This window comes from Haematobia irritans, chromosome 1 (genome assembly GCF_050003625.1).
Source record: "Haematobia irritans isolate KBUSLIRL chromosome 1, ASM5000362v1, whole genome shotgun sequence".
NCBI classification, from domain to species: Eukaryota; Metazoa; Arthropoda; class Insecta; order Diptera; family Muscidae; genus Haematobia; species Haematobia irritans.
In genome coordinates, this window is record NC_134397.1 from 262,262,544 (window position 1) to 262,277,205 (window position 14,662).

The 14,662-nt window shown below is 32.6% G+C and overlaps 3 protein-coding genes across 6 annotated transcripts in view; 1 reads left to right on the forward strand and 2 right to left on the reverse strand.

Moving 5' to 3' along the window:
• Window positions 1–5,104, reverse strand: part of LOC142221803 (2,3-bisphosphoglycerate-dependent phosphoglycerate mutase-like) — a 35,243-nt gene extending 30,139 nt beyond the window's left edge. The window contains exon 1 of one of the 4 annotated variants that reach the window (XM_075291633.1): window positions 4,563–5,104. The gene's annotated coding sequence lies outside the window, so the exon portion shown is untranslated. Of the gene's footprint in view, window positions 1–4,189; window positions 4,285–4,466 lie in introns of those variants that run through there. The other 3 variants (XM_075291655.1, XM_075291640.1, XM_075291662.1) reach the window with 3 other exon arrangements.
• Window positions 5,105–6,298: 1,194 nt separating this feature from the next.
• On the reverse strand, window positions 6,299–8,428 carry HDAC11 (Histone deacetylase 11). Its single transcript, XM_075291669.1, has 4 exons — window positions 8,031–8,428; window positions 7,388–7,965; window positions 7,108–7,216; window positions 6,299–6,875 (listed from the first exon to the last, which is right to left on the reverse strand). Exons 1-4 carry the CDS (start codon window positions 8,283–8,285, stop codon window positions 6,717–6,719), a joined length of 1,101 nt encoding a protein of 366 aa, XP_075147784.1. The 5' UTR covers window positions 8,286–8,428; the 3' UTR covers window positions 6,299–6,716.
• Window positions 8,429–8,727: 299 nt separating this feature from the next.
• LOC142236006 (uncharacterized) lies at window positions 8,728–12,648 on the forward strand. The gene is made up of 2 exons (XM_075307257.1): window positions 8,728–9,704; window positions 9,813–12,648. Exons 1-2 carry the CDS (start codon window positions 8,728–8,730, stop codon window positions 12,646–12,648), a joined length of 3,813 nt encoding a protein of 1,270 aa, XP_075163372.1.
• The last annotated feature ends 2,014 nt before the right edge of the window (window positions 12,649–14,662 follow it).

The following is a 14,662-nucleotide window of genomic DNA, read 5'->3' on the forward strand; positions in this document are numbered from 1 at the left end:
TGCATATTATTTTTACATAGTACCAACCTTCAAATGATTCGTGTCAAAATTTGACGTCTGTAAGTCAATTAGTTTCTGAGATAGAGAGTCTTTTGTGAATCAACTTTTGTTATTTTGAAAAAAATGGAAAAAAGGAATTTCGTGTTTTGATAAAATACTGTTTTCTGAAGGGGAAAATTACGGTGGAAGCAAAAACTTGGCTTGAGTTTCCGGACTCTGCCCCAGGGAAATCAACAATAATTGATTGGTATGCAAACTTCAAGCGTGGTGAAATGAGCACGGAGGACGGTGAACGCAGTGGACGCCCGAAAGAGGTGATTACCGACGAAAACATCAAAAAAAATCCACAAAATGATTTTGAATGACCGTAAAATGAAGTTGATCGAGATAGCAGAGGCCTTAAAGATATCAAAGGAACGTGTTGGTCATATCATTCATCAATATTTGGATATGCGGAAGCTCTGTGCAAAATGGGTGCCGCGCGAGCTCACATTTGACCAAAAAACAACAACGTGATGATGATTCTGAGCGGTGTTTTCAGCTGTTAACTCGTAATACACCCGAGTTTTTCCGTCACTATGTGACAATGGATGAAACCTGGCTCCATCACTACACTCTTCAGTCCAATCGACAGTCGGCTGAGTGGACAGCGACCGGTGAACCGTCTCCGAAGCGTGGAAAGACTCAAAAGTCCGATGGCAAAGTAATGGCCTCTGTTTTTGGAGATGCGCATGGAATAATTTTTATCGATTATCTTGAGAAGGGAAAAACCATCAACAGTGACTATTATATGGCGTTATTGGAGCGTTTGAAGAAGAAAAAAGTGTTGTTCCACCAAGACAACGCACCGTGCCACAAGTCATTGTGAACGATGACAAAAATTCATGAATTGGGCTTCGAATTGCTTCCCCACTCACCGTATTCTCCACATCTGGCCCCAGCGACTTTTTTTGTTCTCAGACCTCAAAAGGATGCTCGCAGGGAAAAAATTTTGCTGCAATGAAAAGGCGATCGCCGAAACTGAAGCCTATTTTGAGGCAAAACCGAAGTAGTACTACCAAAATGGTATCAAACAAGTAAGTAAAGTCTAAAGTCGGGCGGGGCCGGCTATATTCTACCCTTCACCCCTATGTAGGCCAAAATTTGTGTTACCATCTCAACTACTTCACATTTGCTGGAAGCTATATAAAGGAGACAATTGTTTACTTCTACAAAATCTCCAGAACTAAAATTTAAATCGGCTAACGCTATCCAGTTAATTGTAGGAAACTTCCATTGAAAATGGGTCTAAAATGTGTAACAGTCTACCATATTTCCCCAACTCTGGTGTATGTATATATGGGAGCTATATATAATCTGAACCGATTTTGACTAAATTTGACATGTATAGTTAGAATAATAATTCTGCTATCTATGCGGAATTTCACGTAAATGGGAGTATAACTTTGGCCCCCCTGGTCATATGAGTGCAAATCGGACGGAAGATATATATGGGAGCCATATCTACATCTGAACCAAATTTGGCACAATTACCGATACTACTAAACGCACTCCTTGTGCGAAATTTGAAGCAAATCGCGGCAAAATCCTGGATTTTTAGGCCATATAAGTTCAAATCGGGGAGCTATATCTAAATCTGAATCGATTTTGACCATATTTGGCAAATACAATAGTATCATTAAAAGTACCGCTTGTGCAAAATTTGTAGTAAGTCAGGGCAAAACTCTGGCTTTTGAGACCATATAAGTTCAAATCGGGCGAAAGATATATATGTGAGCTATATCTAAATTTGAACCGATTTTAACAAAATTTGACACACTTAACGATACTATTAAACGTACCCCTTGTACAAAATTTGAAACAAATCACGGCCAAACTCTGGCTTTTGTGGCCATATAAGTTCAAATCGGACGAAAGATATATATGGGAGCTATATCTAAATTTGAACCGATTTCAATCAAATTTACCAAGCATTGGTAGAATGTCAATTCTACCCTATGTGCAAAATTTCACGAAGATCGGTAGTAAACTTTGGCCTCTGTGGTCATATGAGTCTAAATCGGACGAAATATATATATGGGAGCTATATCTAAATCTGAACCGATTTGGCTGATATTTTGCAAGATTTTCGAGATTCATAAAATATTTGAATGTACGGTATTTCAAGAAAATCGGTTGTGAAACACGCTAACTATGACCAAATCGGGGATAAATATATATGGCAGCTATATCTAAATCTGAACCGATTTTTTCCAAAATCAATAGCGATTGTCTCTGTCCCAAGAAACGGCCCTATGCCAAATTTGAGGACGATCGGACTTAAATTGCGAGCTGTACTTTGTGCACAAAATTACATATACAGACAGACGGACGGACGGACAGACAGACGGACATCGCTAAATCGACTCAGAATTTAATTCTAAGCCGATCGGTATACTAAAAGATGGGTCTATGACCACTATTTCTGGCGTTACATACAAATGCACAAACTTATTATACCCTATACCACAGTAGTGGTGAAGGGTATAAAAATTGGAAGGTCGTTATAATCGTTGTATCGCTCTTGAAGGGAACTATGTTGAATAATAAAAACGAATTTTGACAAGAAAAATGTGTTTTTCTTTGTTAGACCGGGGACTTATCAGCCAACCTGTTATATTTCATTTGCTCAATTTTAATGACATATTTCATTCATATAACGAAAATTTTTCTACCAGTGCAGAACATTAAAATAGACTACCAATTTCTTATCGAATTTTTATTCTCATAAAAAGTAATAGAAATGTAATTTTATTAATTCTTATTCTGTTTTTAAACTATTTGAAACAAAACAAAATTTAAATTACTTATTAAAAAAATTAAAAAACAAAATATTGTCATGAGGCCAAAGATTTCATGACCTTAAAAGACGAATGCGAATTTTGTTTAAATGACACATTTGTCTGACATAAAATGGTTTTCCTTGTCGATAAGCATTTCAATGTAGTCAGTTTATCCTTATAAGTTAAGTGGTTCAAAAAATATCAATTAAAAAAAAAAACAATTTTTCAAAAAAAATCATGTTTTACAGTGATCCTTTTCCGCCGGAAAAGTACAAACCATTGAAAACAAAATTTTTGTTCTCTTTATGGTCGTATAGATGATACTCCAACGTAAGTAATAAGGCCAACTACAAGAAAAACGACAGAAAAATGAGAAAGTTATAAGCAATTGAATGAACAAATCCGATGCCAATTATTCGTCATCTCAATACCTTTCATTTAAGTACCAACAATAATCGGAGATTTCTAACTCGAGATATAATTTGTTTAGTGAAAAAAGAGCGAAAAACTAAAAATAACGGTATATCTCAAAAAATGTTCCATAAAAAATTTTTTAACATATTTTTTTTCGAATTCAGCAGATCAAAATCCATAAGAAAAGTCACCTCTCATCAAATGTACATTTTCAGTGTAAACTAGTGTAATTATAAATAAATGAAAAATAATGCAATAACAAAAATTAATTGCCTCAATTAAAATATAAAAAAATAAATTTTTAATTGAACCATTAATTAAATGAATTGAAAGTAATCAAGTAAACTTTTTATTTCTGTGATTGATTCGATTTCATTTAATTTCATTACTTATTATTTCTCTCTGTGTAGAGAAATAATAATTTCTATTAACTAAAATAAAAATCTGCTTTCGTGCCCTCTTTTATTGAGTGATTATTAAAATATCTCAAAAAGAAAATGAAAAACCAATAAATGAGATCAGTATCACTATCAGAATTAAAGTTGGTTTGTTTGCCCAAAATATACCGTTAAACATCTCAAACTTGGATACTCTGAAATCCGTACACCTCTCAAAACAAAACAATTTTTGTGAGAGGTTAGCTATATTAATACATTAAAATTAACCTCTCATAACTGGACACCTCCAAAATGTGGGCAAACTATAGGTGACCATTGTTGTTCACTTCTGGGAGGTTTCACTGTTAAAGATCATTATATGAAGGTCAAAATCTTTGGATTCAAATCATGTTTTTTTTTTTGTACACAAAACTAATATTTTTGTTTCCATCATGAAGAATACAATTTAAAAATGCAAGTGTACGCATATAGTATGAATGTGGATAAGTATATTCTTCCATTTGAGTATATGTAATAATTTTAATTGAAACCAAACATTTATTAATGATGACTTACACCCGCGCTAATCAATCAATTATCACCATAAATACAAAGACGTACACACACACTACAAAAAGACCTGATGACAATATTTCAATGGAATTATTGTAAACAGTAATGTCATGGCACTCTAAACCATATTTCGATTTTACACAAACGCCCACACACACACACACATGTACACACGCCAGTGAAGTGTTTATTTCCTTTTTGGGAAAGAACACAACAATAACGAGAATAGGTATAACGGTATTAGGAGGAGGACATTTAATTCGTTACATTTTTTGTTTACCACAAACATCTGACTTCCATTTGATTTTCTTTGAGATTCTCCTTGAAATTGACATTGGTTTGGTCTCTAGTCCACAAAATATATTCACATACTCACTCAGATATACGTATATATAACTGAACCAAGATGCGGGAGGAATCGGGGCAATGCTATTTTTGTTTAGTACAAGTTAAAAGAACTATTAACTTTTTTTTCGTTTTTTGTTTTCATACACAATTTTCTTTCTTATCTTTACGAAGTTAATTGTTTTTTTTTTTTCTTGAAATCTCGTTATTTATTAACAAAAATATATAGGAGGAAGTTTCCGTTAGTTAGTCTATTCCATATTGTTTGTTATTGTTGATGTTGCCTCTGCTATTGTATCTCGTTCGATTAAATTCTTTTAGCCACTGACTTCGACATTCACTGCCACTTGCAATTGTTGTTTGTAGTTCGTCTTCGTTGTTTGTCTCAATATGATTGTCGTTGCCTTTTGTACCGTGACGTTTTCTTTCGTTCTCTCTTCGTCGGATGCTTCCTCTTGCCACACTCTCACAACAAATCCACACAAATAGTGCCAAAGCAATGGGTAAAGCGGTTATTGGTCGTTTGTTTGGCATATCAAACGATTTAAAAGTTTACGCGCGCCGTTGACAGAACGGCTGTTCATTTCAATAGAAACTTTGAATTGCCCAAATACCCTAGTGTTTTTAAGTGTTGCCAATCCTTGGCAACATATAGAAGAACAGTGGTTATACAGGATGGGGAAACTGTATAGAAATGCAATGGATATTAAGTTCATGGAATTTTTTCTTGAGAAATTAAATTAAAATTTAGAGAATTTAAATTAAATTAGAATTAAATATGAAATAATAAGTAAATTTACCGAAATTAAAATGGTCGGTAAAAATAACATGTTTAAATAAACAAAATTGCAAAAAATTTGTTGCAAATATGGCAATTTTTTTAAAAAAAATTGATATTTTTACTACTAAATTGTTTAAAAAAACCCTTGGAATAGAAATTCATGATCAACTATTTCATATTATTTCCTACAAAAATTAAATGTGGACAACATTTCCTACACTGAAAAAACAGTGAACCCATCAGGAAGAAAAATGTTGGTTAATTTTAGAAAATTTAGATTATTTTTAGAAAATATTAGGTTAGGTTAGGTTAGGTTATGTGTCAGCCCTATGTATCAGGCTCACTTAGACTATTCAGTCCATTGTGATACCACATTGTTGAACTTCTCTCTTATCACTGAGTGCTGCCCGATTCCATGTTAAGCTCAATGACAAGGGACCTTCTTTTATATAGAAAATATTAACTAACAATATTATAAACGCTGACATCTCGCCGATTTAAAAAAAAAAACTAAGTAAATATTTTTCGGCAAATTGAAGAAAATTTATATTTATAACAAGTAATTAATTTTTTTCACTTTTTAAAGAACATTTAGCCATTTTTTTGTTTTTTGCTGTCCAGTTACTCCAACGTAGGATTATTTGGCATCGAAGTACTAAGCCAACGCTAAAATTTGGTAGTTTGAAATAAACATTGGAGTTCAAAATTGTCTTCAAGACTGTCTTTAGTGCCATACGAAGTTCACGATCAACGCATTTTTAGTAAAATTTACAAATTTAAATAAATAATGAACTATTTTGTAAAAAGTACGAATTTAGTATATCTTTATGCTTCTTTCGTGTATAAATTTTTTCCCCAATTTTTAGTTTATTTAACTGGCGTTCATTTAACTTGGGGTTCACTTTTTTTTAGTTTATAGAAATGAAATGTTTACAAAACTTCCGACATGAACTTTGGCAACATTTTCTACAGAAATAAAATATTAAAAATATAATTTGAGTATATAGATATATTTAATTTAATGCATAGAAAACACATTTATTTTTTCCAACATACATACATATTTAATTTGAAGACATTAGTTTTTAATTAAAATTACAAGAATAACAATTCAATTTGACAATTCCGTCACAGACTTTTACGTTATCCAACTAGCTAAGAGCTCAAGGTACACATTTACAATTTCCAATTTCAATAACAGTCAATTATTTCAAGTTTATAACCATAGGTACATTACAATGTAATACAAAAAATTGTTTTCAATAAAAATGCTATGATCGCGGAGAAATCTGTTTCGCTCATAATAATAAAACTCTGACATGACCATGTTTAATTACGTTTTTCTCTCACATAACACTATCAAAAAATTCCCATTCAACAGATTTCCGTCATTTTTTATTATTTTTAAATTGTGTGAAGCAAACCCTGATGTTTCAAATTTAATATGGAATCTGCTATAACTTTAGCGGAAGCCTTCAAATAACCTCCACTTAAAAGCATTACTATGGGTATGCCCTGAGAACGGCATGTGGCAAAAACAAATTGGTCGCGCTCCATCACTCCCTATAATATAAAATATAAATGTTATCATATTAATGACAAAAACAATTTACATGGTTTCTAAAAATTGAAACAGAAAGTTCAAAAAATAAAATTAATTTCACTGGATTTTTTAAAGTAATTATTTACAATGTAATGAAAAAGTTAGTTCAACAAAAATTAAAACAAAAACAAATCCGTAATATTTAAAAAAAAAGTGCTTCTTGCTTTAGTTCATATGTTCAATAATTCTTACCTCTGGTGTTATTGATAAGTAACCCAAAGGGTCTCCTTCCAAAATATCAGTACCAGCATTATAGACAATCAATTGGGGGCGAAATTCTTGCAAAGCAAAATTCAAACCCCTGAAAAAGACGAATATTTTATAAATTCTTTGCATCAGAAATTAAATTGTTTTGTATTTCATGTAAAAATATATTTGGAAGAAGTTTCTCATCTCTGAAAGTAGAATGAAAATTGCGAAGGCAATTTTTACACGAGAAATGCAAAACAATCCCAAATTTAATAACTCATACTTTTTTAACTTTGCCAAATATTCCTTATTAGATGTTCTTGGTTTCAATTCCACAGCATAACGTATAGCCAATTTTGCCTCATGATCTTTGGGATATATATGAAAATTATACATATCCAATATATAAACATAAGGATTATTCATGAAATCCCTTTCATGACCATTTCCCTGATGGGCATCTAAATCGACAATCATTATTTGTGTAATGTGAGTCTCTTCGGCAAATATGCGTTGTATCAGCAGGGTAATATCAGCATATGGGCAAAATCCTCCGCCCTTATAAGAGCAACAATGATGGAATCCACCACCCAAATTTATAGCCCAACCATAATCCAAAGCCAATTTTCCAGCCATAATGGAACCGGCCGCTTGAAAGCGCATAGGTCGTAAATAGCCACGTTGTACCCAACAATTGGGTACAAATAATAGAATAGGAATTTCTGCAATTTTCGCCACATTCAAGCTCCACTTAAGGCTGCGTAAGTATTTCTCCTTGTGGACATGTAACAAATCATCTTTGGAAATTTCAGAGGGCTCATAAAATCTACCTTGCAAAACGACTTCTGTTTTTATCAATAACTGCAATTAAAAACCGATAATTATAAAACTTCTGCATTCACTTTAGCATTTTTTTTCAGATCAACCTCTTTTATATTTTTCCCCTTTTGAGCATCAAATGGATGTAACTTTTCCAATTTTGCAAAATGTACTCCATAGTTTTTGCTATAAACTATGGGCAATGGGGGTTTCTCACTCTCTTCCGTTTCCTTTGTTTTAGTGCCTTGCCGTTTCCTTTGTTGTTGTTGCTGCTGCTGCTTATCTTTATCCGTTCTTTTAATCCAAACAGCTTCGGGCTCTTCTTTTTCTGTCGAGTACACTTTTTCTGTATATTTTTGCATTGTTTTTCATCAATATAATAATATTGAAATTTTATAGTAATTTTGTGAAAATGGAAACATTTTGCAAAACACCTGCAGCTGATAACAACACACAACGATGACAAATGAGAACAAACAATAAAGCCAATGAATTTGCTAGACACTGAGACGCATTGGTGTTTAAGTGTTGATAAGTGTGTGTATAGTGGGTATCTAACCTGTGTTGGTAAGAGAAGAATAATGGCGCCAAAGAATGTTTAACAGACATACTTGTTAGTAGATATTGTGTAACGGTAAAATAAATAAGGAATCAATTGGCAACATTGGTCGTATAAAGTCGTGTTTTGTTTAGCTCTCCGAATATAAAATATAATTAAAACTTTTTGAGAGAATTGCCTGGTTTTTTGTATTGTAATTTAATTGGTTACGTTACACAAACTATTTTGGAACTTGAAGTTCAACAATGACAACACGACGTAGCCTTAAAAACAAAATTTTCTGTGCACACTGCAAAAAAGAAGTGAAGGAGAATGAGAATAGCATAGAGTGTGACAAATGTTCAGAACAATATCATGCTCGTTGCACAAATTTGAGCAAGAGTCGGTTTGACTACTATTGTAAACATGAAGATGAGGAATATGTTTGTCATGTATGTGAGAATAATGCGAGCACATCGAGCAACATAGCAAAATCAAACTCTTCTTTTGAAACTCAACTTGATGTCATCAATATGAGACTTAAAAAACTTGATCAACTGGACAGCTTATCTGATGCTGTGAATTTCATGTCCAGCAAATTTGATGAAGTCTTGAAAGGAGTAGCAGAAAATAAAAAGAAATTAGAGGTAATGCAGAGAGAGAATAAAGCCTTGAAAGATAAAGTGAGTGAGCTGCAGGCATCTGTTAAGTTTTTGAACGACCAGCGAGTGAAGTATGACTGTGTTGTAACTGGCATACAAACAGCTGATGGTGTCTCAGCTGAGGCGGCTGTAATAAAGTTAGCGAGCGACGTTGGTGTTAGTGTAAGTCAAGAGAGCATTAGTGATGCCTACTTTTTGAAAACAAAAAACGACAAGAAGTCTATTGTGGTGAAACTCAATTCACAAAAAACTAAAGATAAGCTTATGCTTGTCAAGAGTAAACTTAATGAGAAGGATGAAACCAAGAGTGTGTTTATTCATGAATATCTTAGCAGAGAAACAATGGCATTATTAAACTATGCAAAGTCTTTGAAAAATATTGGATACCGTTCCGTTTATGCAAAAAATGGCAGAATTTTCGTTAAGATGTCTGAATTATCAAGACCGAGACAACTTCAAAACATGGAAGAAGTTGATGAGTTATTGCTACAAGCTACAGTTCAAAATAATAAAAGGAAATCAAAACAATTAATACAAGTTGAAGCTGATGATTCCGATGATAACACTTATGTATCACCAACGTAATTATTTAATTAATACTTCATTCCATAGTGTTTTAATTTTCCTTTATTATTTTTATTTATGAATTACAATCAATATATAAATAATTTTGAATCTTTTAAAACTAGTTATTCGCATTGTAGTTATTTTAATATAATGTCTATAAATATCAGGAGCTTGTCGTCGGTTTCGAAATTTAACAAATTTAAATCTTTGATTTCGCAGCTACCACAGCTACCTTCTGTAATTGCTATACAAGAAACATGGTTTCAGAAAGATTTAGTTCAAGTATATGACATACCTGGGTATAAGGCAGTACATTCTTGTAGATTTGACTCGTATGGTGGGACTTCCATATATATTCGTAATTTGCTACCTTTCTCTGTAATGGAAATTACAAGTGAAGGTTTCATAGATTCGGTAGTATTGAGATTGAATGATGTCAAAGTTAATGGTAAACCAATGATATTTACATCCTTTTATAAGTCCCCAAAGTGTGGAATAAACAACTTTTTCAATTTTATGGAAAGTACATTGGAGAGATATGGAAGAAATCCTTGTGTATTCGTTGGGGATGCTAACATTGATTTACTAGAGCATAGAGTATTTGCAGACCTTTTAAATATTTTAATGAACTTTGACTTCAGGAATTGCCATGAGCTGGTTACAAGACCTCAAAGTGAATCATCAATTGATCATGTGTATAGTAACATTGAGAAACAATTTTTTATAGATTCCATTGAGTTTGATTTGTCTGATCACAATATCATTTTTTGTAGAATCGCTTTGAAAGTTAGAAATGGTGAATTTGATAATGAAAGTTATTTAGTTTGTGATTATGAGAGAGTGAAAGATTCTCTACAACACAAGGTGCAGGATTTGTGTTACACTGGCAATCCATCAATAGATACTGCTAATTTAATAGAGTGCCTGGGAGAAGCTATAAGTAGTTCAACAGTGACTAAGAGTACCAAATTAAGCTTGAGAAATAAGATAGCACCATGGGTGAATGGTAACTTAAAGAAGCTGCTGTTATATAAGGATCGTCTACTAAGGCTTCGGAAGAAGAATTCACGACCTGACATTGAGATACGTTTGAAAAGGATTAGCAAGGTAATCAAAAAGGCTTATAGGGACTCAATGAATAATTATTATGCTGACACTCTTTCTGATTTGGGGAATGATTCCAAGAAGACATGGAGTTTTTTGAACAATACACTAGGGAGAGGTCGAGTAGATGATATATGCATTAGGGACAGTGTTGGGAATCCAGTTGAATGTGATCAAGCTAAAAGTGAAGTGTTGAATACTTATTTTGTGGAGTCGGTTCAGAAAGTCAAATCAAGTATTGGAGAGTTCCCGGGCGATGATCTCAATGATTTGGGAACATTGAGTACATGTAATTATAGATTTTATTTTAGTTACACGTCTATTGAGGAAATGCATAGTGTTATTTGTGGCTTATCTCCTACCAAGAGTAGTGGGCATGATGGTATATATCCTAAAGTTCTTTTAACTTGTGTTGGCATATTAACACCATACTTAGTACGGATTTGTAATGATGTGGTAAGGACATCAATTTATCCACAAATACTTAAGATACATAAGGTCATTCCAATACCTAAGAAAAGTAATGCAGGAGAATTGAAGGATTTTCGTCCTATATCAATATTACCTATAATTGGAATTGTTTTTGAGCGTTTATTACATAAACAACTGTATATGTATTTGTCGGAAAATCGTTTATTGAATGATTATCAATATGGCTTTCGTAAGGGTTGTGGCACTGAGGAAGCAATTGTTAATGTTCATAGATGTATTTGTAAAGGATTGGATGAGGGTTATAGGGCTGTAGTTGGGGTGTTTTATGATTTGTCGAAGGCCTTCGATCTTGTCGATCACAATTTATTAATAAGGAAAATGGGGTTTTATGGAATTTGTGGAAAAGAGATGATGCTCTTAGGTAGTTATTTAGGTAATCGGCGACAATTTGTTGAAGTTAAGGGACAGAGAAGTTCTATGATGGAGGTCAAGTACGGAGTACCCCAAGGCAGTGTTTTGGGGCCTCTTCTGTTTTCTCTTTATATTAACGACCTGGGGAATCTTACTTTGGATGGGAAAATGTTTATTTATGCAGACGACATCTGTCTTATGTATCCGTATAACAATGAGAGCATGGTTAAACTTTATATAGAGAGAGATGCTTCGTTGATTTTTGAGTTTGTTCGTCTCAACAAGCTCTTTATGAATACTGATAAGACTCAATTAATGAGATTTAGGCCTCGTTTTAAATTCAATAATGTTTTTAATATTAGTATTAACGGAAGGGAGATAACGGAAGTTCCCATAGTTAGATACTTAGGTTTGTACTTACAGGGAAACCTCTCGTGGGATAGACACATACAGTACCTGAAATCTAAGATATCACCAGCTATTGGTTTACTGTATAAATTCCAATACAAATTCGATAGGAAAACTAAACTGTTAATTTACCAGTCCTTGATACAAAGTCATTATTGTTACTTGTCAATAGTATATGGTTATAAGAAAACTACTGAACTAAGATCTCTTCAAAGGCTTCAGAACAAAGCTCTTAAAGTTGTGGCGAATTTGAGTGTAACCCATTCCACTTTGAATTTATATAGGATAGAACATCCAACCGTTTTACCCATTTATGGAATTCATAAATGCCAAATGATTGTATATATATATAAATGTTTAAATAATATTGGACATCACACCATACGTTTTAGGAGAAATCAAGAGGTGGTTAATACACGTAATAATAACCTTTTAAAAGTTGCATTTTGTCAATCTGAAACAACCAGGCAGCGTATTGATCATCTTGGTTGTAAATATTTTAATGATCTACCGCTTAATTTAAAAGAGATTGAAAATCTTTCTGTTTTTAAAACTAGTCTGAAAAAATACTTACTAGAACGCATTGATGAGCTCCTGATATAATGTTTGTATTATAAAATATATCAGTTTTATATAATGAATTTTTGTTAAATGATTTGTATTCTTTGATAATATTTATTAGTTAATGAACACATAAACATATGTATATATTACCAAGTCAGTCTCTATAATGCCTAATGGCGCAGAGACGAAGTAGAGCTATGTTTTGTAATTATTTTTCTCAAAAATACTAATAAATACAAAAAAAAAAAAAAAAAAAAAAAAAAGTAATATGGTTCCCACAGACATATGATGAACACAACAAAAGCGGCGGTGGGTAGGCGAAGGGAGGTAACATTTCGATACCATAAAGTTGGATATTAAGTTTGTGTTAATGGTGTGTATTAAGTTCGGGTTTAAGGTGGGTATTAAGTTCGAGTTTAGCCGCTAAAATCGCTAAAGTGAAAACTAAATCAGTAAAAAAGTCATACAATTATACAAATTTTGTTGCAAATTTTATTATAACCTGATGGGGAATAGCCCAAAGCACATTTTCACAAAGTTTGTATTCCTTAAAGTGGATTAATTAAGAAAAGTAATCGTGAAAAAATAGCAATTTTAGCGGATAAACTCGAACTTAATACCCACCTTTAGCCGCTAAAATCGCAATTTTTTCACGATTACTTTTCTTTAATAATTTATTTTAAGGAATACAAACATTGTGAAAATTTGTTTTGTGCTATTCCCCATCAAGTTATAATAAAATTTGCAACAAATATGTATAATTTTATGCCTTTTTTACTGATTTAGTTTTCACTTTAGCGGCTAATCTCGAACTTAGTACCCACCTTAAAGGTGGGTATTAAGTTCTAGTTTAGCCGCTAAAATCGCTAAAGTGAAAAATAAATTAGTAAGAAAAATGCATGAAATTATATATATGTGTTGCAAATTTTATTATAACTTGATGGGGAAAAGCCCAAAGCAAATGTTCACAAAGTTTGTATTCCTTAAAATGGGTGATTAAAGAAAAGTAATCGTGAAAAAATGACGTTTTCAGCGGCTAAACTCGAACTTAATACCCACCTTATGGTATTTGAAAAAAGTGAAAACAACAGCCTTCTCTCACAAAAATATGGACAGACTTAAAAAATCATGTAGCGAAAGTGATTGTTAGAATTTTAAAACAATAGGCTCTCAAATTGTTCTAGCAAAAACACATGCACTTTGCATAACGCAGAAAATGCCGTAGTGCAAACAACGAGTATGTATACAAAGGTACCGTTAGATAAATAAACAGGATTTGTGTTCTAAATGCCATATAAATTAATTTCATAGATGTGAATAACGATGTGCATGTGGTTTCGATCGCACATCATGACAACACAGCAAAAACTATTTGGTGGTGTGTAGGGTGACCTATTGCCTTTTTAAAATCTCTGTAACTTTTTTGTTTATGAATATAAGTAAATACTTCAAAAGCAAAAGTTTCATATTTTGTTAAGATCTTTATAATGGTTATCAGAAATGGGCATCATAGGGGTATACGAAGCGACATAAAAAAAAAATTAAAAATCAAATTTGACGTCGGAGTCAAAAATGACCAAATATAGCTCCTGATCAACCATGAACAACGATATGCGTTTCTTTTCAATCGGACTTCAAATGACGACACAGCACAATAAATTGTATTTTGGGGGCGTCGTAGCGTGCACGAAAAACAAAAAAGTTTTGGTGTTCTGAAATTGTCTTCGAATATGCTACAAAACTGGGGGGTGACCGCATCAACTTTTTTTCGTGACCTATCTATATTCACCCCTTCTATTTTCGATCACCATATTTATTTTTCAATACAAAAAGGCATACTTTTGAGTTGATTTACGTATATTTATTTTTATTTGGCTTTCTTTATTGTTACAGAGTTTATATTTTGTTGTTATTATAGTCTATAATTAATATATAAAAACCTTTTAAATACACTTTAGTCACTTTTCTATTAGACAATTCAGTTATTAATTATTATTGTGAGTTGAATAAGGTTGAGTGTTTACTGATTTGATTTTTGTTTTTTGTAATTATT